The sequence below is a fragment of the Agelaius tricolor genome, unplaced genomic scaffold (genome assembly GCF_023055355.1).
Source record: "Agelaius tricolor isolate 1412-34295 unplaced genomic scaffold, bAgeTri1.0.p SCAF_12, whole genome shotgun sequence".
Lineage (NCBI taxonomy): Eukaryota > Metazoa > Chordata > Aves > Passeriformes > Icteridae > Agelaius > Agelaius tricolor.
The window spans coordinates 4,943,621-4,967,082 of record NW_027269272.1 but is presented as its reverse complement, the minus strand read 5'-3'; the positions used below and the strand labels follow the sequence as shown (position 1 = coordinate 4,967,082).

Sequence of the window (23,462 nt, the reverse complement as noted above, 5' to 3'; positions counted from 1 at the left end):
CAGAAGGCTTTTTAGGGAATAGTGGGGTTTAGACTCCTGGAATACAGGCACTTTAGATCAGCTCCTCTGGCATAGTGTCAATCTTCTGCTAGATGGATGTGCTGGAAGACATTGTGTTTACTCCTCAGCTGTAGCACTAAGCAGCATCTGAAAAGCTTTCCCTGTACAGGCAGGGGCTCTCACAGATCCTTGGCCTTTGTATTGCAGGCTTCAGCGACAGTTGCCATCCCCAAGGAGCACCACCGCTTTGTCATTGGAAAGAATGGTGAGAAGCTGCAGGACCTGGAGCTCAAAACTGCAACCAAGATCCAGATCCCCCGCCCAGATGACCCCAGCAACCAGATCAAGATCACTGGCACTAAGGAAGGGATTGAAAAGGCCCGACACGAGATCTTGCTTATCTCTGCTGAGCAGGTACTTCAGTCCTGTGATCTCTCTCATGCCGTTATCTGAACGGCCATTTTGGTGCTCCATGGTATATGAGATGTTTGTAGCCACTCTGACCACAGCCAGTGGTAACGCTGTTAGTCTGAGCAGAGATGTAGAGCATTCCACTGCCTGTTTGAGCACTGCTTCTAGGTTCTGCACCTTCTGCTTGTCCCTTTTGTCCATCTCTGAAGTCAGATAAGCACTTTTCATATTTTGAAGTGAACCACATTAGATGCCAGCTGAGATAAGACAGGAGATTAGAGGCGAATATCATAAATTGGGAAGAGCAGTGTTTGTAGACGGAAAGGGATGGAGCCTGCAAACTGGAAAGGATGCTTGGCCCCAGAGTGTCAAGGAATAGAGTGTCAAGGAATTCAGCTGTGTGTGGCAGAGATGGTAATATCACCAGCAGTTTCCCTGAGGGCTGTTGTGGATTCCTGCAGGATAAGCGTGCTGTGGAGCGGCTGGATGTGGAGAAGGTGTACCATCCCTTCATCGCTGGCCCTTACAACAAGCTGGTGAGTGAGCTCATGCAGGAGACAGGGACGCGCATCAACATTCCCCCGCCCAGCGTCAACAAGACAGAGATAGTCTTCACAGGGGAGAAGGAGCAGCTGGCCCAGGCTGTGGCTCGTGTTAAGAAGATCTATGAGGAGAAGGTATGGATGGTCCCTAGAGCTTCCCATCTTCCCCCCACCTGCTCACAGCCCCTCTTCCCTTCTTCTACTTCTGTGCATCCCTCAGTTGCATACTCCTCGTGTCAGCTCTTGCTCAGCAGCCCTTGCAGTACATGGACCTGGGTCTTACCATTTCCTTGCTCAGCAGAGTGGGACTTGGGGTGATTCTGTTGGGGAGGTGACAGATCTCCTGCTTTTTTGTGTGTGGAAATTAGACTAAAAAGAGCTCTCTAGGTGCATGTTTTCACAGGTGCTACAAAGGAAGGAGGGAGGTGTGAAGGCTACAGTGTGGCCACCTGACAGTATCAAAATTGTTACATGAGTAGAAGTTGCTGAAAAGTAAATTTCACCTCAGTTTATTTTCCATTGCTAGCGTCACTGTGAATATCCTTGTTGTGGGTTGTTGGTCTGTTTTCCTCATGGTTACGTCTGCATTTGTACCAGTCTGAATTTCAACACAGATAATCAGCTTATAGCGTGGTGTTGCATTACAGCACTGCCTGGGGACAGCTGGGCATTGTGCAAGGGCAGGGGTGTGTATGTGGTCTCTTCCATGTAGTGTCCCAGGGAGCTTGAACAGAATTTTTGTATTTCACCTGTCAATTTTTGAGAATAAGGCTTTCTGTAAGCAGGTCCCAAAGATTCTAGGGTACTACAGAACTCCTGTGCTCACCTTTGCTTTGATCTTTCCTGGGTGCTGAGCTTCACTGCATCTTGTGTCTCTTCCTTTCACTTTTGTCCTTCCCTGCTCCCTTGTGATTGATGCTCCAGTGCCTCTGCTCCTACAGAAAAAGAAGACTACTACCATCGCTGTGGAGGTGAAGAAGTCCCAGCACAAGTATGTCATCGGCCCCAAGGGTAATTCCCTGCAGGAGATCTTGGAGAAAACTGGAGTCTCTGTCGAGATCCCACCCACTGACAGTAGCTCGGAGACGGTGATACTGCGAGGCGAGCCTGAAAAGCTTGGGCAGGCATTGACTGAAGTCTATGCAAAGGTACTGATGGGATGGGCCAGGCTCCTTTGAAAGTCCCACAAAGAGGGGGCTTTTTTTTAACATCCCTGGACACTGACAGGTGGAGGGGGGTGGTCTCTGTCAGGCTGCCAGAGATGCAGCTTAGAATTGAACACTGAGGGTGCAGCATGGGAATTGGAAGTGAATTTTTGTGAAGGCCTCTTGCAGTCTGTCCATCAACAGCTTCTCTGTCTCTCAGGCCAACAGTTTTACCGTCTCCTCGGTCTCAGCCCCCTCTTGGCTTCATCGTTTCATCATTGGAAAGAAAGGACAAAACCTGGCCAAAATAACTCAGCAGATGCCAAAGGTATGGATTAACTGTTAGCTTAGCACCAGTTGAAATAGAATGTGGTTTAGTCCAGCTCACTCCTTCTAGAGAGAGAAATGTGTTGTGGTATGGATAAAACCAGGGAGGAAATTACACAGGTCTTATATTCAGTGGAACTACCAGATTCTGCTGCCTTGAACACTTCCCATCCTATGTAACTTCCAAGTGTTGAGTCCCTAAAGAAAGCTTTATGTGTTAGTATTTGGAGAATTGATGTAGTAGGAGACCTGGAAATGCTGAGTTCAATGAGACTTCTCCCTTGTGAGTTAGATGGTATCTGGAGAAAGGCTAGGTGAGGAACCTCCCCAAAGCCTTTGCAGACTCCAGGACAGCACCAAAACCTTGTGCTCTAGACACCAATATGGCCAAAATTGTAGGTTGCCTGCTTCAAATCATGTGTACCCTTAGTGGTAGGGATTGATGGTGTAGGCCTGACTGACAGCATTGACCTGGCTCGTGTCTTGGAAAATTCTTACTGGTTTTCCTTGCCGTGTGTCTCAAGGTTCACATCGAATTCACTGAAGGAGAAGACAAAATCACTTTGGAAGGACCTACAGAAGATGTGAATGTGGCTCAGGAACAGATTGAAGTCATGGTTAAGGATCTGGTAAGTTGCTAGTGCTAGTTCTCGTGTATAAGAAGAAAGTGGGGAAAGGTGGGGAAACAGAACAGAGATGAAGTGTAGCTCATGTCTGTGGGTATCTTCACAGGCTTAACAGAACTTGCAGAAGGGAGGTTGTGTGGCAGGTGAACAAAAACCTTGGTTATGCAGCTTTTCTTAAAAAATCACGAGCACATCTTCAGTCTTTTGATGCAGACAAGGAAAGATTCTCTTTCAGTCACAGCTGGAGAGGCATTTAAGTCTCTTTAAATGTTTCACAAGCACAGTGCTCTCAGCTCAAAGCAGAGAAGTGTTCTGCTCTGCTCACTAGCAGGAGGAATGCTTGTAGCTGGCAGCTGGAGTCAGTGCCTGCACTGGCAGTGGGCACAGGCAGCAGCAGAGGGGGCCTGCCCTGCCTAGCCCTGTACAATTCTTTGTAGATCAACCGGATGGATTATGCAGAAATCAACGTTGACCACAAATTCCACCGACACCTCATTGGCAAGAACGGAGCTAACAGTAAGTGGGGTGCCTTTCTTATCCTTCCTCTACTCAGACTCTCTGTGATAAGCCTGTCATATCGTGGCTCTGCAGCTCAGCCAGGGTGCTGCCTCCATTATATTGCCTCTGCCTTTCTAGAGTGAAGTTGGCACAAGAATATAAATGGGCACTGAGGCCTTGGGATGGCTTTAATGTCTTGGAAAGTTGAACAGATTACTTTGCTGTGTCCTGGCAGAATTTTTGTGTTTTGGGGAGGTTGGATAGTTGTCTTCTTTTTTTTCAAGTTGGTCTATGTGAATTTCATTTTAGAACTCAGTTGGAGGGGTAGAAATCTGCATGGTGAGTTTTTCCCCAAAAAAGAATTTGGGATTAGAAATTAATTAGGATCTTCTAGTCTAAATATGGTGCTGTCTGGGAAAGAAACAGATGCCTCACTTTGGCAAATGAACTATTGCCCCTAGATGCCATAGTATTTAATTGTACAGATTCCTGTGTAGAATGGATCTGGTCTTGCAGATCCAAAGGGAAAGAGGCACTTTCCCCTGATTCAGCTCCATCCCTCTGGCCTTTCCTCAGAGGCTGATGTACTTCTTAAGGCCTCTAGTCAAGGTGTCTTTGCTTCCAAATCATGCCCTAGCAGAGTGTGTCACCACAGCCCTTGCCTTGCAGTTAACAGGATTAAGGACCTCTACAAGGTGTCTGTGCGCATTCCCCCGGACAATGAGAAGAGCAACCTGATCAGAATTGAAGGAGACCCACAGGGGGTCCAACAGGCCAAGAAAGAGCTGCTGGAACTCGCTTCCCGTATGGTTAGTGGGATGTGATGCCTGGGAGGCCACAGGGTTTGAGCTCTTGTGTTCCCTAGTAACCTTCTGGTAGAGGTGTGTGCCCCTGGACCACCTGTACTTGTGTCAAGTACAAGTTCCTCTATTCCCTTGGATCCCCTTCTCTGTCAGCCTAGAGTGAATTATATCTGGAGGAAGAACACTGATGACCAGTAAGCTGTTGGGCAGCAAACTGGTAATGACAATTATGTGTGTGGCTCTCCTGCTGAGCACTCCTTGTAAACTCTGTTCTCCACAGGAAAATGAACGCACCAAGGACCTAATCATTGAGCAGAAATTCCACCGGACCATCATTGGGCAGAAGGGCGAGCGGATCCGGGAAATCCGGGAGAAATTCCCAGAGGTAAGGCTTTCCAGGAGATGAGGGATTCAGAGGGTATAGTTCCTCCATGGCTAATAGACACATGATCAGTAAAGTCATAAATGGAGTGTCTCTGTGAGCATGAGAAATATCTAACTGATCTGTGTGTGCTCATACATCTAAAATATATGAGAAGATGGTTCTTTTGGCCAGAGACTGATATGGTTACCTGCTTCCAAATGGGAAAGGAGATGTGCAGGAGCCCCCCAACCTTTGCACATGTCTGACATGACAATCATTGTATTTGTTTGAGCTGACCCTAAGTGACCATTTCCTGCAGGTTATTATCAACTTCCCAGACCCTGCACACAAGAGTGACATTGTCCAACTCAGAGGTCCCAAAAACGAAGTGGAGAAGTGTACCAAGTACATGCAAAAGATGGTGGCTGACCTGGTAAGGGAGACTTCTATCTGCTATTCTCTCTTCCATGCCTGAATAACCCTGGAATAGAAGAGAGCTGTAGTGGCTTGACTGGGGCTGACACACCTCAAGATGAGGGAACTGTGGACATGGTTCTGTGTGTATGGGGGAATGCAAGTAATACCTGTTATTTAAGGGCTATGGGAGAGGGTACATGTCTTTGCTTATTCTTGGAAGTGTCCCATATGAAGAATTCCTTGGGTCTAAGCCTGTTGTCAGGAGCTTGTTTATCAAGTTCCTGGGGTGAGGTCTCACTTGCCAGGATGGTGTCATCTTCAATTCTCCCTTCCTTTCTCTCTTAGGTTGAAAACAGTTTTTCTATTTCTGTTCCTATCTTCAAACAATTCCACAAGAACATCATAGGGAAAGGAGGTGCCAACATCAAGAAGGTGAGATATTTCCTTTCTTCGCTGCTCATTACCATGATTGCCTGCAGTGAAATCTCATTCACTGGCCTCCCCTGCTTATTGGTAATGCAAAATAAAACCTCCAAGGCCTTTTTTTCTGACATGGGACGCCTCTCAAATGATTTTGCTGGGATTTTTTTTTTTTTTTTGGTGGCAGATCCGTGAAGAAAGCAACACCAAAATAGATCTCCCAGCTGAGAACAGCAACTCGGAGACAATTGTTATCACGGGCAAAAAAGCAAACTGTGAGGCTGCTCGCCACAGAATTTTGGCTATCCAAAAGGAACTGGTAAGTGAAACAACTGGCCTGTGGCAGATCAGGGACTTGAAAATATAAATATAGGAGTTACAGGAGATATATTAAGTGCTTGTAGTGGGGCGTGGCAGGGGGGAGACAAATATGGATGTCTGTCTGTTCTTGATGCTTCAGCTGAAGTTTGTGGCTGCTCATGTGTTAGGAGTGGGCAGTCCCAATTCCCTCTGGTCAGGCATTTCTGACACTCAGCTCTGCAAAGCTCCTGGCAATGTGGGAGTTTAGGGGCAAGCAGAGTCTGTGCAAACACACAGCTATAGCTTGACTAACATCCCATACTGTTCTCACTTAGGCCAACATCACAGAGGTGGAGGTCTCTATTCCTTCCAAACTCCACAATTCCCTCATTGGCGCCAAAGGCCGCTTCATCCGCTCCATCATGGAGGAATGTGGTGGAGTCCACATCCACTTCCCCACAGAGGGCTCTGGCAGTGATACTGTGACCATCAGGGGCCCAGCCCAGGATGTGGAGAAAGCCAAGAAACAGCTGCTACATCTGGCAGAGGAGAAGGTGAGCCTTGCCTTACAGGGGAAGGTTGGTTTGACCAGCTGTTTGTTTTTGGAGGTTGAAGTGATTCCCTCTGTCTGCATGGAAGCCTTTGGTGTCCCTCAAATCTTTTGAGGGATTTGAATACAGTTTGGATGATTAAAAGAAAGCTGTTCTTCCATCCTTGTGACAACAAGTTCTTCTCTCATGGGCAGAACTGTCTGTAATGCATCTCTGGGCAGAGTGATGATACACTCAGAGTTAAGGCACCCTGCTTTTGTGGTTTGAATGTTCTTGGGTATCTGCACTTCTCTGAAACACTTTACTCTGCAGATCCCTTTCACTATTTTATTGATCTCTGCATTTCAGCTCCAGTTCTTCCATTTCACTGCATATATTCAGATTTGAGAGCTTTTGGTTACAAGACCTTGCTCTGAGTTGTGGCTGACTGACTCAGTCATTTTAATAGCAAGCTTTCTAGGGTCAGCATGTGAACGTGTTCTCTGTGGGAATTGGTTGGTTGCCTCTGGGAGCCTGGCTTGCAGCAGTTAGCAAATGATTGTGTTGCCTTTTGTGCAGGTCAGACCCTTCTCCTGGGGAAGTCTGCTCATATTCTATTGGTCATGCTGAGTGTACAGTTAGTTTTTTAGCCCTGAGAACATCTTTGGGGTAGAGTTTTTAATTTAAGACATACTTTCAACAGTGTGCTGCATCTGCCTTGCTTTTGCAGCACTCTGCATGTGGATGCAGGTAATGTATCTACATGCTGACTGCTGGTGCTGGTAGTATTTTCTGTATATTGACATGTTCCATGGGTCTCTGGCTCCTTTCAGCAAACAAAGAGTTATACTGTGGACCTCCGTGCAAAGCCAGAGTACCACAAATTCCTTATTGGCAAGGGTGGTGGCAACATCCGTAAGGTGCGAGACAACACAGGGGCCCGCATCATCTTCCCCACCTCTGAGGACAAAGACCAGGAGCTGATCACTATCATGGGGACAGAGGAGGCTGTCAAAGAAGCACAGAAGGAGCTGGAAGCCCTCATCAAGAACTTGGTATGAACATTTCCTACTTTCTTGCCTCTCACTATTACAAGGGGTAATGTCAGCATGAAGGACCTGCTTGTCTAAAACCATTTGCTGCCCTTTGTGGGAGCTCAGGAAGATCCTTCCTTATCTTGGGGTGAGGTTGTAAGCCGATTGGAGTTGAGTGCAGCCAACTCGTGCCTGTCACTAGCACAGGTGGGGTTGACTGGCTGTTGTGTGTTGGCAGGATAACGTGGTTGAAGACTCCATGGTGGTGGACCCCAAGCACCACCGCCACTTTGTCATCCGTCGAGGACAAGTTCTCCGTGAGATTGCAGATGAGTATGGTGGTGTGATGGTCAGCTTCCCACGCTCCGGCACCCAGAGCGATAAAGTCACCCTCAAGGGAGCCAAGGACTGTGTGGAGGCAGCCAAGAAACGCATCCAGGAGATCATCGAGGACCTGGTACGTTGTAGAAAAACTGTTCCTTCTGTACTCTGTTCCCTCAGCAGTGTCCAGCTGAACCTGCTATATGACCAAGCTTTATGTGAACCAGTCCCATGGTAGTTCTTGGATTTGAACCTTTGCTGTCAACATACAGGGTCTGCAGACTTTAGATCCTGGCTTGGGGGTAGCAGCTGGCTCCAAAATGCCAATGCTGCATGAATGAATCTCCTCTGACAATCTTGGGTTTTAGGGGTGGAAGTAGGAGGCCACTCCTTGATGTACATATAGACATTAAAATATTGGAGCCTTCTTGTGCCTCGCCATGTCTGGCCTTGGCCAGTGGTTGCTTTCAAGGGTTTCCTGCCCTGCTAGTATTGGCTTTTGGAAGCAATCAAGTGTCAAATCTGTTCTTTTCCCATCTATCTTTATTTTTTTTTTCATTTCTTCTAATGCTTCCTCCTCTTCAGAGCACTAAAGAGTTTGAGCTTTGCTCTTGGAAGTCTTTAATGTCCTGAGTTGAAGGCAACCTTCTTTAAATCCTCTGCTCTTCCAAAAGAGGAATGATTCTTGGCAGTTTTGAGTTCTTCCACTGTCAGCCATTGTTACCTTTTCTGACTCCTCTCTGTGTCCATTTTGGATTTCACCATGCACAAACATCCTGGTTTGTGGTGTGAAAGAGGCTGCATCCCAATAGAGCAACTCTGCTTTCCCACAGGAAGCTCAAGTGACAATCGAGTGCACCATTCCACAGAAGTTCCACCGCTCCATCATGGGCCCCAAAGGGTCCCGGATCCAGCAGATCACCCGGGACTACGGCGTCCAGATCAAATTCCCTGACAGGGAGGAAAACCCAGGTATGTCTGTGGATGCATGCTTGGATGGTAGTTGGGATGGTCAGATAAGTGTAGTGTAGCCTACACTCTGTACCAGTGGGTGTGTTCTACTTTAAATCTATGGAGAGAACTGACCCCTGGTGTTCCTGCAGTGTCCTTGATCCTGGGCTTAGCATCAACCTTGTCCTCTTGGGAATGGGACCGTTTCAGGAGGTCAAACTGCAGACCTGGGTATTGTGAACATGTTGTCACTGCAGAGTACAGGGAGAACAAGGACTTACCTGACAGAAAAGGCTCTGTAAGCTTCATGAGGTCTCTCTGAGCTCTCACTGGTGGCTGAGCCTTAGGATCTGGAGGAGGGAGATGATGAGTGAGGAGGGGACTCTGTGCATTGAACACAAAACTTTCCATGTTTTTAGCCCCTGTTGTGGAGCCAGCTGTGCAGGAGAATGGTGAGGAAGGTGGGGAAGGCAAGGAAGGGAAGGACGCAGATCCCAGCTCTCCGAAGAAGTGCGATATCATCATCATCTCTGGCCGCAGGGAGAAGTGTGAGGCAGCAAAGGAGGCGCTGCAGGTGAGTGGCTTTCTCAGCCCCTTACCCCATTAAGGTGGTGATGCTTGAATGTAATTTTTGGTGGTGGTAATAAAAGCTGCTCAATCCAGGTGCAATGCAAGTGGTCAGTAATGCTGGCTGTAGAGGGGGTCTGCACTGCTCAAGGGAAGCCCCTCTGCTCTGTGACTTAGCCTGGCAGCTTGAGTCACAGTGCCTGACTTCGTAATGACTAGTGCTTGTAGGCAGCCCTAATAGCCATAAAAGCATGACATGATTGTTTTATGGAGCACAGCTGAGAAGAGGAGGAGTCTGGTTGAGGCTGAGTCATTCCAGGTTCAGCAGACCTTGCCATGCTTCTGTAGTGATGTTTTCCAAGTCTCTGCTAGAATGAAGCCAAGGATATGAAAGCAACCTGTCCCACAGGTGGGGTTTCAGATGCTTCTTTTGAAAACATGCAACAGGTCATTTTGGTGTTCCCAGCTGTGCTCTCTTTCTGTCAGATTTGTATCCTGACTACAAGGGAATGTACCTCTGTTCAGCAACATGTTCTTTTGGGCAAGTATATGGCAAGCTAGAAGAGAGAAGTTTTTCCACTGGTAAACTGTGCTCCATCCCCTGCAGGCTCTGGTTCCTGTCACCATTGAGGTGGAAGTTCCCTTTGATCTTCACCGTTACATCATAGGCCAGAAAGGAAGTGGGATCCGCAAAATGATGGATGAGTTTGAAGTAAGTTGTTGCCTTTCCTTCCATCTCCTCTGTCCTGGAGAATCTGTTAGTGACTCTCTTGGGGGTTTGGACAGTTACAACATACCCCCAGGTCTGCCATGAAATCCAAGGCTCCATAGTAGGAAAGTGATCCCTGGGTGTTTTGGACCCTGGATCCAGGTCTTGCTAGATTTCGTGCTGAGGCAGTACAGTCAGTGTTGATGTTGTGAGTGTTGCATGACTTGTTTGGTGTCTGCAGGGATTCCTCATCAGTGTGAGAGTTGTTTTCCTCCTGGGCCCTGGGAAACAGCTCTGCTGTGCCTACCCATTCAGGAGAATTCTCCAGAGCCTCTGGGGCTGATGCAGGTTGGCTACTGTCAGTGTTGTTGAACATATATTTGTTTCCTGGCCTCTCTAGGGCAGCACAGGGGCTGGAGAAACAGAGTTCTATTCAAAAACCATCTAGAAATGGTCCCAGGCAATTGACTCCAGGTGGCCCAGCTTGATGCACTCCAGAGGTCCTTTACAACGTCAGCCATTCTGTGGTTTTTAGGCTGCCTGGGTGGGAGCTGGTCTTGGTGCCAGGGGAGACCAGTGAGATGGAGGCTTGCAGTCAGAGGCATCACAAGTGATACAGAATGAACAATGATACAAAATGATAATTGCTACTTGTTACTCAGGTGAACATCCAGGTGCCTGCTCCTGAGCTGCAGTCAGATATCATCACAATCACTGGGCTGGCTACCAACCTGGACCGTGCCAAGCTCGGGCTCCTGGAAAGAGTGAAGGAGCTGCAAGCTGAACAAGAGGATCGGGTAAGTCCTGTGCCTGTCCTTCTTCCTTCCAGCCAAACATGGCTTCAGCCTCTGGGCACAGACTCCTGGAGCACCTCATCTTTTAGGGGCACCCTTAACTGCTCTGTGGGTGTGGAATGGTCATAAATGGTTTATTCAAAGGTTTACCATGAACTGACAGGAGAGTCTGGGAATGTAACTTTGGACTGTCCAGGTCTCTCGCACCTTCACGTACTTTTGATACACTGGTGGGTGGGAACCTCACTGTGCTGCCAGTCTCTCTACCTGTCCTCACTGAATCCTTTTCACAGCTCTGAATAAAACGTTACGGATGAGTTGGGTGGTTGTTTGCTATTTGCAGTTTCCCTCTGAACTTCACAAAAGCACAAGGCTCCAGTGGATGAATGGCTTGGATACTCAAGCTTGGCCCTGCAAAATCTGTTCCATGCATCTCAGAAGGCAGAAGGAGATGCTGTGACTTAAGTGGACATCACTGGAACAGCCATGGTGTGTTCCCTGCTCTCACTGTGCTTCTCCTGTTCCAGGCCTTGCGGAGCTTCAAACTGACAGTCACTGTAGATCCCAAGTATCACCCTAAAATCATTGGGCGGAAGGGAGCGGTGATCACCCAGATACGCACAGAGCATGAGGTCAACATCCAGTTCCCTGACAAGGATGATGAAAGCCAGGTGAGAGATCAGACACAGTGCAAGGATGGCTAGTGGTTATCTGTGAGCCTCTTCTCAAGAGCTCTGAACTCTCTCTCCACTGCCTTTGGATAAGGTGGATGGTGAAGGGGATTAGCAGGGAGAAAGCTTGCTCAGCTGCTTATGAATTTGGTCGTGCATTCACATTCTCTGAAAAAAAATCCCTTTTCCCAGGATTTTCTCCTGGGAAGCTGAGAAGCCTCAGAGAAAAGGAAAACAATTCTTATCTCATTTGCTTCTCCTGTGTTTTGCTCATGTAGAATGAGTTTGGAGATTGTTTACCCACAGATGATTGTTTCATTGGATTCTGGTGTGAGTTGTTTTGACTCTTTGGCTGATCAGGGCCAAGCTGTGTCGGGACTCTGGAAAGAGTCACAAGTTTTCATTATTGTCTTTTTAGCATTGAGTAAGTATCTTTTCTGTATTCTTTAGTATAGTATAGTATTCTTTAATATAATATAGTATCATAAAGTAATAAATTAAACTTCTGAGAAGGTGTAGTCACAAGCATCATTCCTCCCTGCTAATACAATTCTTGGTCTCTCACAAATCTCTCCTGGTTCCCCAGGCTCAGGACCAGATCACCATTACTGGCTATGAGAAGAATGCTGAGGCTGCCCGGGATGCCATCATGAAGATTGTGGGCGAGCTGGAGCAGATGGTTTCCGAGGATGTGACTCTGGACCATCGCGTTCACGCACGCATCATCGGTGCACGTGGAAAAGCCATCCGCAAAATCATGGATGAGTTCAAGGTGAGGGCACTGCCACACAGGCCAGGCTGGGCCTGGCCAGCCACGTTCTCCTGTGGAAAGAGCTTGGTGCTGAATGAGGCTCACATCTCATGGTTCTTGTGCCTTGTGCCTGCTCAGCATCTTCAGCTAGAACAGACATGAAAGAAAAGCCAGTGCTGTCCTGCTCACCTTCAACTCCACCAGCATATGAGCAGCATTCCTGGCCCAGGGCACCCTGATATGCCCAGGGCATCTGGGCTGTCTGCACACCATAGTCAGACACCAGCTGAAGCATCCCCACACCACCTCAGCTCTGTGTCATGTTTTTCTGGGAGCCAGGCCAGAAGCTTTTTCTGTTTTGCTGGAGCCCAGACTAAAGTGGAACCTAGAAATGCTTCCTTGGTGCTCTAGATGAGCTCTGCAAGCAGCACTAAGTTGTGTCTCTCTCTGGAGCCCTTTTGTTTGGTTTCTTGCAGACAGGGTCCCAGATGTTTTTGAGAGAGAGGAGGAAGTGTGTATGTCAGCTACTCTGATTGCTGGAAGTGGGCAGCCAGGCCTCTTGCTGGGACGCTGTACGAGGAGGCAGTCCCCAGACCCCCCAGCTACTTTGAGCTTAATTCAGGGAATTCTTCTGGCTTTCCTCTAGGCCACTGTGGATCCCCTTGACTCTGGGAATCATGGTGTATTCTCAGGGCTGTGGATATGGCAAAGTTGGCTGGCTCTGGGAAGGTCAGGGACCTCTGCCCTGACAGCATATGGCATCAGCAGCAGCTTTACTGCAGGGCCAGCACTCAATGTGAATACTGAGGGATGGGATTTTGGAGACTTGCATTTTGGCTGGGCTCAGTTATTGAAACAAACTGGTTCCCAAATGAGCAGCCTTTGGGTTTGGTCCTGTCTTGTTTAGATTTCTGGCACCCATCTGGAAGGTAGGGTGTGAGAGAGCACAGTGCTTGTGCATGGAGTGCACTAGGCCAGCTCTGTAAAGCCATTGTCAGTCAGGATTATTCTGTAGCAGAACACAGAAAGCTCATTGTGCTTTGTGGTGATGGATCAGTGGTAAAAATGCTTGCAGCAGTGTGAGGACATTGTCTGGAAATGCAGCCCCTCTCCTGCCTGTACTGCCCAGAAGACTGAGCCTCTGGGAGTGAGAGCAGCAGGGGCTGCTGGAAATTGGGTCCTTGCTACAGACTGCTCTGCTTTCCTTCACAGGAAACTGGGCAAGCTTTGGGGCCAGCTCTATACCTGCTCACCCCTCACTGTCTGAGCTGTGGAGATCTAAAACAGACTTGTGGCTGTGAACAGACAGTCATTAGGGCATCAGTGACAGTGATCTGTGATTCCAGTGACAAGGGTCAAGGGGAGTCTCTGGCATTTCAGAGGTGCAGTGTAAGTGTTGTGCTGTTCCTTGTGTTCCAGGTGGATATTCGCTTTCCCCAGAGTGGAGCTCCTGACCCCAACTGTGTGACTGTGACAGGACTCCCTGAGAATGTAGAAGAAGCTATTGATCACATCCTGAACTTGGAGGAGGAATATGTAAGTTCAGCAAATCTGTGATGGGGCTTAGCAAGAGCTTCCCCCGCCACAGAGCTAGATGTCTGAACTATGTCCATGAGGTATTTTCTTCCCCTGCATCAGAGAAATTGAGCCCTGTGCAGGTGGCTGTCAGCCTCCACTGCAGCTGTCTCTCAAACCAGCTGGACTGTCCCCTCTGTCCAGGAGAGACAGTGAATGAGAATGCTGGGGCACCCCAGGATGTGCATGGTCTTGCCTTGTAGCAACTTGCACCAGTTAAAAGTTGTGGCACTCAGACTAGTGCAGACACCGTTTTTGGTCTTTGTAGAACAGGCTGGTGAGCTTAAACAGGTTTGCAGTGTGGTGAGATGGAGGGGTGGACATTGTATTACAGTTTGAGGAGCTATTCAGATCCCCCCTCACTGGTTGTGTTACTGCAGCTTGCAGATGTGGTGGACAACGAGGCAATGCAGGTGTACATGAAGCCCTCCTCACATGAAGAGTCCAAGGCCCCATCCAAGGGCTTTGTGGTGAGAGATGCCCCCTGGGCCACTGTCAACAACGAGAAGGTGAGTGCTGCTTGTGCTGCAGGCTGGGGGCACAGAGCCTGGGGACACTTGTATCTGTGCTGGAGACACAGCACTCTCTCTCTGGTGACAGAGAAAGCAACTTTTAGGTGCTCTTTGTGGCCTGAGCACAGGCCTGGGCTCTCCTGTCCAGCTTTCAAAGCACTTCCCAGTGTCTTGTCACTGTGGAGCAGTTGGGCAATGGGGGATCCTTACCAGAAAGTGTCCTTCCAGGCTGTGTTATTTGTAGGGGTAGGGGTAGGACCTGGGACTTGAGACTCAGTGTTTGCAGCTCTGAGTTGGGACATGTGGCAGCTCACCCTCAGCTGCCCCAGTGCTGCTGCAGGGCTGGCCTGACCCTGCTCCAGTGCCCCAGTTACTGAGCTGGGACCCTTGGAGCCCTTTGCACCTTCTCTGCACCCTCCTCAATGTCACCTCTAGATGTCCTGGGGCCACAACGATCCTTTTTGTCCCTTCCACATTGTTTCTCCTCCTGGGATATCAACGATGCTGCTTAGCTCAGGGCCTCACCATATAAGTTCACAGCAGGGCAGGAGCTTAACTTGTTCCCTTTTTGTTTGCTCTAGGCCCCTGATATGAGCAGTTCTGAAGACTTCCCCAGCTTTGGGGCTCAAGTGGCCCCCAAGACTCTTCCCTGGGGACCCAAACGATAATGACCTGGAAGCAGAAACTCCTCCAGCCCGCTGACCTGACACTAACCTGCCACAAATACTTCCTGTCTGAAATCTGACCCAGCGGCTGGAGCACAAATCAATTGTCCCAAGAGGTCTCCTAATGGTGTCTGGAGTGCTAGACCCCATCCTGCTCCCCTCAGCTATCACCGTGTCTAGGACCTACCCTCATCTCTTGATGGATATTCTTTCCTCCTTTGGAACAAGACTTCCACTCAGATTCAAACACTAAATGTGTGTGTTTTTGTTAGAAACTTCATAATTGACTCCAAGTGGCTAAGATTTGCAGCTTCCCAAGCGCTAGCAGAGCAATCTGCTCTCTTGAGCATGTCTGACTAGGCATTCTCGCCTTCATTAGGAGACCTCCTTTACTGTGGCTAGGAATCTACTTCCTGTCTCATGACCTCAGGAAATAAATTTCCTTGACTTTCTAAAGCCAAAACGTTTGCCCTCTTTCCTTTGTGTTTATCCCAGGCCTTACCTTACCTTTGTAGAGTGCAATCAACTTTTTTTTCCTTTTAACTGCCAAAAATTCATTTAATGCTGATAGCTGACTGTGGGGAGAGAGCTTCAAATAATCTATAAGGTCAGAAACCTGCTTTTTAAAGAAACAAAACCTTCAATAGGCTGTAGAGACAACAGAGATGGAAGGGGCCAGAACAACGTATGGCTACCCTGGTCAGGAAAGCGCCTGTGAGCGCAGCGAGCGCGCGTCCCTGCGCCGCACCAAGCACAGCCCCAGCCTGCACACTTGACCAGTCTTCCAGTGCTTGATGACAGCCCCTGCTCCTTGTTCCCCCTTCCCAGCAGTGTGAGCAGGCAGGAGAGCCAGCACACGGCAGCGTGGCCGGATGGGACAGGTTTGGCTGGGCCGAGGTGGCTGCAGTGGCCTGGCTCAGGAGCAGCTGGTGGGATGCACAGCCTGCAGAAGCTGTAGCTGGCTGTTAGTGCTGCAGCAGCTCGGCCTGAGCGGCAGTCACAGCGCTCCTGTTGCCTTCTTTCTACCTCAAACAGCAGTATGGTGGGGGCACTCGATGGTGGTGGCTTAGCAGCTGCTCCAGCTGTCACCTGGGCAGCTGTAGCAGAAGCGTGGAGGAGAAGCAAGAGGAGCCTTGTGTCTCCGCACAGCTGGAAGAGCTGCTCCAGAGGGAAGCAGAGCTTGGTGGTGCTGAGGCAGGCTGTGAATTGTAGGACTGCATGCTGAGCTAGCACAGGGCTTGGCCCCAGGGCCGTGGCTGCAGCTGTGCCGTAGCCCTGGGCTGCAGAGGTTGTGTGAGCCAGGCTTCTGCTCCGACAGCACTGGGGGTTGATGTGTGTGCTGAGCCCTCCTGAGACCTCCATCATGTGGTAGAGGGTGATCCATAATCTGTACCTGGGGCCTCTTGCACCTAGGCCTTGCCACAGCTTGCTCAAAGGGTGTTGTCTGAGCTCCTCCGGCAAGTAAGAGGGAAGCCATGTCTTCATGGAGGGAGGCATGTAGCATGGGCTTTTTGTGTGCCCCCACTTCCCTGCATTGGTCCTACAGAGCTTGTAGTCTGAGCCATTCTTCTGTCCCAGCTGCTTCAGCTCTTGGACAAGCAGGAGTCCCCAGCCTCTCTTGTCTAGTGCTACTGACAGAGCACAAGTGTGGCAGGCTGAGCCCAGCTGCCTTGCCTCTCCCTCCGTGGGACAGGCCGAACACGCCGATGCTTTTCCTTCCAGCTCTTCTTGGCAGAGACTGCTATGCAGAAGTCAAACCAAAACCTCACAGTGCTCTCCTTTAGTCTGAGAACCAGGTGAAACAGACCATGGCCCGTTGTGGGGTGCCTGGTTGCCCCTGAAGGACAGGGTGGCCTTGCCTCCAGCACGGGAGAAGGGGAACTAGGGTGGTACCTTGCCATCTGCGTCTGTCAGAAAATGGTTAATACCCTGTAGCTTAGGTCTGCCCTGCATCACCAAGCCTATCGCCCCCTCCTCCTCTTTATTCCCCCGTGCCCTCACCAGTTGCACAGCAAGGCTTGAGTTACATCCAGGGCACCCACTGCCTTGGGCTCATGCCCCACAGCCCAACCTTCCACTCTAAAGAAGGTCATGAAGTGATTGTACCTAGTACTGTCCCCCCAGCACCCTCCTTCCGCAGCAGACTGTGGCATGTGTCCATTTCTTCTCTTTGACGTCTTCCATATTGTACGTTTCCATAGCAATGATCCCTTGGCCTTAACTTTGGAATTTGGAGACTATATGCAAACATGTAAAAAGGCTCATGAGTATGGATGACACTGGAATTTTATAAATTCTAAAATAAAACCTGAAACAGCTTGGAGTGTGGTGGATATTATTTCTGCTGGTGGGGTGAGATCCAAGACAGCCTGTGCTGGGCTGGGTTTGGCCAGGGATTTAAGGACTTCAAGTTTGCACATCTGAGTCTTTGCTGTGGCCTTGCCCTTCAAGGGGTGGGACTCACATGGCAAGTGGTGGGTCCAAGGAAAGGGATGGGGGCTGTGCCCTCCCAGTAGGGAAACAAACCTGCTTACCTCCAGGCTGCTGGTGCCAGGGATGCTGCTGGTGTAAGGGAGGAAGGGCAGGCATCAGCCATGGTCCCTCTTGCTCAGCTACTCCACAGCCAGAGCCTCTTTGGCCAGGTACTGTTCACACTTCATCTTAAACCTCAGGATGTCAGGTACCAGCCATGCAATCACACATCCAGTAAGGAAACCCAGATGCTGGAAGTGAATGGGAGGTGTGGGTTGGCTGCTGTGGTGAGTCCACACTCTGGGCCACCCCGTTGGGCTCAGCAGCTGGTACCTCAAAGGTGATGGTGAAACCCGAGCACACGGCCAGCAGCTGCCAGTCAGTGAAGGGCTGGCTGCCATCCTGGTCCCTGAGTGCTCTGTAACTCAGGGAGCAAAGTGCAGCAGGTGCTGACTGAACTCCCCAGCATTCCTCCTGCTCCCAGGCTGGCGTGCCAGAGCACAGCAGAGCCAGCCCTCAGCCAGCTTCTGCTGGGACCTGAGTCTCACAGGTAACCCAGCCCTGCTGGAGTTTATTTTTCACAAAAGCCCCTCTCTCCCTCCACCACAGTGTCCAGTGACCCTCCCCACGCCCCTGCACGCAGACACGTCCAGCCACGCTCAGCCCTGGCACGAGTGAGGGCCCCCAGCACCTCAAGGAAGTGGGTGGAGGATGTGGACCTGGCTAAAAGTCGCTCTGCTAAAGAAAATGTTTGCTGTGGCAGAGGCAGAGAAAGGCAAAATCCCGGCTTAAGGAAGGAGGAGCCAGCCGAGGCAGGAGCTCCCACCTGCATGGGCTTTGCTCTGCAGGACAGAGTCCTGTGGTGTGTGCATCAAGGTGGAGTTCAGGTGCAGGCTGTGGATGTACCTGTAGTATGCACGGGGCAGAAAGTCAGAGGTGAAGGCTATGAGGAAGGCCTGGAAGCAGGGAGCTGTGCTGCAGCAGATCCTGCAGCTGGGGGACACCCCATCCCCACCCTCCTCCATGCCCTGTGCTTCTGGGGTGGTTTTCTGTCTCTCCTTGCCCTCAGCCTGACAAACCAGACATGACACTGGACTGGGACAGCAGAGATCTGTTCTCTTCTTCAGTTATTGCCAAACAAGGCCCAGAGCATGGCAGCTGCCCACTGCCCATGGCTGGAGCTGCACCTTCTGCACAGGCAGACCCACCCCAACCACTGCTGCTCCCCTCATCACGCTGCATCCTGCAGCACCCAAACAAGTTCAACACCCAAACCCATTCCCTTACTCCACCTGCAGCCCCATCACTCCCCAATGCCCAGGCGAGTGCTGGCCTGCAGGGTGGAGAGCCAGGTGCCAGTGCCCCATGCCCTCTCAGACACAGGCTGCTGGTGGTCACAGATGCACTTGTGGGCATCCAGGAGATCTGCACCCTGCTGCTGAGCAGGGTGAAGAGAGTTGCCAGGGGACAGGCTGCCATAAATATGGTGCTGAAGCCAAACTGCAGGACTAGGAGGAAGAGGAGGAAGAGGAGCAGGGAGGGACGGACAGAGATGACAGCATCAACTGCAGCATCTCACAGCCCCATCCTGTGGGGAGTGGGGCAGCCCTTCTCCCTCCAGCCCCTGCAGGCCGCTCAGCGTGCAAGCTCCTTCCTCCGGGGGACTCCTGCAGTTTCCTGCCTCTCCACACCAGCTTTCTCTCTCCCAGCACCCCTCAGCACTCCCCAGCCCGAGGCCAGTCCCCATCCATCCCCAGGAATTCACCAAGCAGGCCTTTGAACCCCAGCAGCTGGTGGCCCACAGCCCTGTGTGCCTGCTCCACCAGGGCTGACTCCCCCTCCTCAGCCTCCTTGGTTGAGAGGAGCTTCTGCTTTTGCCCTTCAGCTCTCTGGAGGAGCCAAAGAAGGGCCACCATGTCCTCTGCTACTGAACATGCCTTTGGCATCCTGTGTGAGCTCAGGGATGTGTGACAGACCTGACAAGCCAGGGCACACTCACAGGATGGCCACCTCCTGCATGTTGGTGCTCATCTGCTTCCCCACCATGATGGGCAGCAGCTCCTGTGCCAGCTCCGTGGGGCATCTCCTTGGGCCGCCCTGAGGGGACAGTGGGACATCCCCTTGGACCGCCCTGAGGGGACAGTGGGGCATCCCCTTGGGCTGCCCTGAGGGGACAGTGGGGCATCCCCTTGGGCTGCCTTGCAGGGACAGTGGGGCATCCCCTTGGGTTCCCCTGAGGGGACAGTGGGGCTCACACTTGGGTTCCCCTGAGGGGACAGTGGGGCTCACACTTGGGTTCCCCTGAGGGGACAGTGGGGCTCCCCCTTGGGCTGCCCTGAGGGGACAGTGGGGCTCACACTTGGGTTCCCCTGAGGGGACAGTGGGACATCTCCTTGGGCTGCCCTGAGGGGACAGTGGGGCTCACACTTGGGCTGCCCTGAGGGGACAGCAGGGTCCTCAGCCTGCTGAGAGTTAAACAAAATGTTTGCTGTGGCACCCCGAGCATGGGAAGGCATTCCCACAGCCCACACAGCTGGGAAGGCCGGTGCAGGGGCTGCTCGCTTGTAGCAGCGTGTGGCTACAATGAGATCGCATCCAGGGAGGCCACAACCCTTCAGCGACAGCAGAGGAAACAGACGAGACAAGTCTCGTCGTTATTTAGGCCGGGAGCCCATTTTATTAATTTTATTTCCCCCTCACGCCGTGTCGGGGGCGGGAGCAGGAGGCGGAGGCCCGGGAGCCCGAGCAGAGCCCCGGAGAGCCGAGGGCAGCGAGAAACGAGAGCAAAGCCGACCCGGGGCCGGGCTTTTATCAGGTGTCCCATGGGAAAAGTCTTAAACTCAGATTAACCTCCTCAGAACACGAATGCTCCGCACTGCTCTGTCCCACCTGGCACTCAGCCCCTCACCGGGGATCCCCGGAAGGCTCAGGGAGTCTGTGGGACAGCCGAGAAAGCTGCAGGAGCCAGGGCAGGGTTGTGAGGGGACAGCCCAGGCTCTGAGCCCGGGAGTGCACCCAGAGCAGCCCCGGGGAAAGAAGGGCTCCTCTGGTTCACACAGAGCCTCTTCCAGTTTGCCAAGGGGGGACAAAAGGGCTGATGATGGGTCCCAGACTGGGGGAAAAAAATATCTTCTTACCTTGACTATTTCCCACAGGGACCAGTTAGCCCCAGCCAGCTGGCACTGCCTCAGTCCCAGGCATCCTGTGGCCACCTGGGTGCTCCCACTCTGCTGGGACAGTCCCCCACACCACAGTGCCCCTTGCCCATGAGGCAGCAGCACTCCCCTGTCCTTTAGCCCTGCCCAAGGGCCCAGGAACCTGCTCCTCAGGAGCCAGGGAGAGAGGGGATGGGGCTCTGGAGGAGAAGCTCAGAAGCCAAATGAAATCCTGTTGGGGAAGATGAAACAGGAAAGCCTTACAAATATGATTGTCTGGCAGAAGATTTTGAGAATATAGAAACTATAAGCAAGATTGAAATGAAAGCAAGCTTTGAGATCCCTCAGTTACTGAACAATGGGAAAACAATGGTGTGGTCAGCTGAGGGTGATCCCCTTTTGATGGACCAACACCCTCTGCTTGCAGACAGATCAAGGGTCAGAGCAGACCCTGCCAGCTTGGCAGAAGGGGCCCAAAGAGCAGTTTTTAGGGTTTAAAATGTAGCACAGTATGGTAATGTAATGATTCTTATAGGCTGTATGGAAATGCTATAGGATTTGTATCTTGTACTAGATTGGTTAGTGAGAATCAGAATATTCAACACAGAAGATGATTTATTGTATTGTAACGGGAACCTTGCTCTCTTGCCCTTTTATGCTCTTACCCTTTTACTCTCTTATGCTTTTGCTCTCTTTCCCTCTCATCCTCTCTCCCCCTCTCTTCTCTCAGTCCTGCTCTGAGCTGTGCCTGGCAGCTCCCAGCAGGGCCCTGCACCCAGGCCCTTTGCAATAAACCCCAAATTCCTGACCTGGCTGCAGGGATCTCTTGTCTCTGTCTGTCCCGACCGTCCTACCCCCCTGGTTCCTACAAAGTCCCACAGTTGTCCATGGGACAAGAGTGCTGGCTGGGGGTCTCTGGGTCCCCTGGAAAGCAAGGAGGCTGCAAACCCTATCAGAGCCCCACAGAAATGCAGCTGCTCATGCAGAGGGGCACACCCAGGAGCTCTGGGGCACTGTCCCCTTCCCCTGCAAGCTTGGGAACCTCAGCCCCTCACCTGCAGAGGCACCCAGAGCTGGAGCTGCTGCTCAGAAGCAGGGCAGGCTGCAGGGTACATTCAGCACCACCTTCTTCTCCAGATGAGTCATGGGCTGTGGGGACAAGGTGGCTCCAGCAGAGATAAAAGATAAGGCTGCTGGCACCTGTACCTGTCTGTGTGGGCAGCACTGGGGTGACTGTGCTGGTGTGGATCAGCCTGGCAGAGCTGACCCAGGAGATGAGCACAAACACATCACAGCCCTGCTCCACTCCTGCAGGAGGCCCCCATGGCAGGGCACATCCTCCCCTGGATCCAACAATCCACAAATCATTTACCACAAGGGGATGGAAATCTGGAGTCAGATCTCTGGGTACCTTTTCTATGTGTATCCCAGCAGAGTGAAGCTTGTTCAGAAGTTTCTTCCTCCAGGTCCTGTGGATGGCAGCAGATCTCTCCTGCAAATCCCTGTTCTCAGTGTCCTGCTGCCAGCTCAGCTCCTGGGGGATGGTTTCCCACACCAGGACCAAGCCTGAGGCAAGGAAAGGGATCTCATGATGGAACCCAAAGCCATGTTTGTCCTGCATGTCTCCCTCCTCCAGGACTTTGTGCTCTTGTGGGACTGGGCACTTTCTGGTGAGTGAAACAAAGAGCTGGGGGAAGGCTGTGCCTGCTCTGGAGAGGGCTCCAGCCACTTCACTTGGGTGTTCCTAGCAAGGGAAGCAAGAAGCTGGGAGAGTTGATTAACATGACTGAGGACTGCAGCTGTCCCGTGGAAGGAAGGGAAGGACTGGAGCACCTGAGTAGGGTGAGTAGGATGAGTAGGATGAGTAGGGTAAGGTGAGTAGGGGGAGTAGGGGGAGTAGGGGGAGTAGGATGGTGTCTGCCAGGGCTTGGGGGTCCCGTGCCCTCTGAACATGATGTATGGACCAGCTGCCAGCTCCAGCCATGGAGCACTGGGGCTTTTCCTGTGCTCCTCAGCCTAGCAGACCCTCTCCTGCCCCAGCCTCCTCTCCAGGATGGAAAGGAGTCAAACTCCAAGCCAAGCCTTTTCCCTCAGCTATCCTGGTGCTGCTGTTGCTGAAAACATTGGCCATGCTCCTCTTGTCCAGGACTGCAATTCCAGGTGTGTTATCCAGGCGGGGCAGAGCCTGGGACAGGAGGAGGAGGAGGGTGGATGTGAATGGTGCGGGCACATTCCCCATTTGGAAACGCCTTCCTCCAAGCAGCCGGGAGGAGGCCCTGCCTTTGTTTGAGCTGGAGGAGGGGACCTGGGTGGCCCTGAGCAAAGAGGGCTCGGGGGGACTCAGGGAGAGGCAGCGAGAGGGAGCAGCTCCCCCTCAAACCCTGGAGGGGCTGGGGCCCGGCCAAGGCACCGGGATCTGGGGGCACCAGGGAAGATTTAGGCACTGTGTTCACCTCACACCTACAAGAACACGATTTATGCTGGTTTGTACAACTGTGGGGACAATCCCAGCTGGGTGCTGCCAGCCATGGAGCAATGTGGGGGTACAGCAGCCCCAGAGTAACTGAGACACTGCTGCTTTTACAGCCCCCAGGGAGAGCTTGTGGCACTCTGAGGGACTCAAAGCAACTCAGCACATTCCCAGTTCAGTGACACGGAGGGGTGCAGCCCCCCAGCCAAGCCCAGTCACCACACCAGCTCCACAGCATCACAATCCACAGCAGAGCTGCTGGTGAGCAAAGGCAACATAGCCCACAAAGGGGAACTACAATCTTTTACAGGGCCACACTGTCCTGCCTGATATGCCCAGTCTCCAGCTGAAGAAGGGATTCATCCCACTCTTCCAAAGATACAAATTCATGTCAGATCAGAATGAATCCAACTACCACCAAGAGCACATTAT

At 51.4% G+C, this 23,462-nt stretch overlaps 1 protein-coding gene across 3 annotated transcripts in view; it reads left to right on the top strand.

Moving 5' to 3' along the window:
• Window positions 1–17,251, top strand: part of HDLBP (high density lipoprotein binding protein) — a 38,364-nt gene extending 21,113 nt beyond the window's left edge. For all 3 annotated transcript variants that reach the window (XM_071437242.1, XM_071437246.1, XM_071437243.1), the window contains exons 6-28: window positions 208–414; window positions 873–1,088; window positions 1,895–2,101; window positions 2,319–2,426; window positions 2,950–3,054; window positions 3,489–3,567; window positions 4,219–4,358; window positions 4,633–4,737; window positions 5,036–5,149; window positions 5,479–5,565; window positions 5,741–5,872; window positions 6,189–6,407; window positions 7,217–7,438; window positions 7,656–7,874; window positions 8,572–8,710; window positions 9,109–9,263; window positions 9,864–9,968; window positions 10,628–10,762; window positions 11,287–11,430; window positions 12,017–12,202; window positions 13,601–13,717; window positions 14,137–14,265; window positions 14,850–17,251. In XM_071437242.1, coding sequence (XP_071293343.1) covers window positions 208–414; window positions 873–1,088; window positions 1,895–2,101; window positions 2,319–2,426; window positions 2,950–3,054; window positions 3,489–3,567; window positions 4,219–4,358; window positions 4,633–4,737; window positions 5,036–5,149; window positions 5,479–5,565; window positions 5,741–5,872; window positions 6,189–6,407; window positions 7,217–7,438; window positions 7,656–7,874; window positions 8,572–8,710; window positions 9,109–9,263; window positions 9,864–9,968; window positions 10,628–10,762; window positions 11,287–11,430; window positions 12,017–12,202; window positions 13,601–13,717; window positions 14,137–14,265; window positions 14,850–14,936 — 3,357 coding nt within the window. In that variant the 3' untranslated portion in view covers window positions 14,937–17,251. The remainder of the gene's footprint in view (window positions 1–207; window positions 415–872; window positions 1,089–1,894; window positions 2,102–2,318; window positions 2,427–2,949; window positions 3,055–3,488; window positions 3,568–4,218; window positions 4,359–4,632; window positions 4,738–5,035; window positions 5,150–5,478; window positions 5,566–5,740; window positions 5,873–6,188; window positions 6,408–7,216; window positions 7,439–7,655; window positions 7,875–8,571; window positions 8,711–9,108; window positions 9,264–9,863; window positions 9,969–10,627; window positions 10,763–11,286; window positions 11,431–12,016; window positions 12,203–13,600; window positions 13,718–14,136; window positions 14,266–14,849) is intronic.
• Window positions 17,252–23,462: the final 6,211 nt, after the last annotated feature.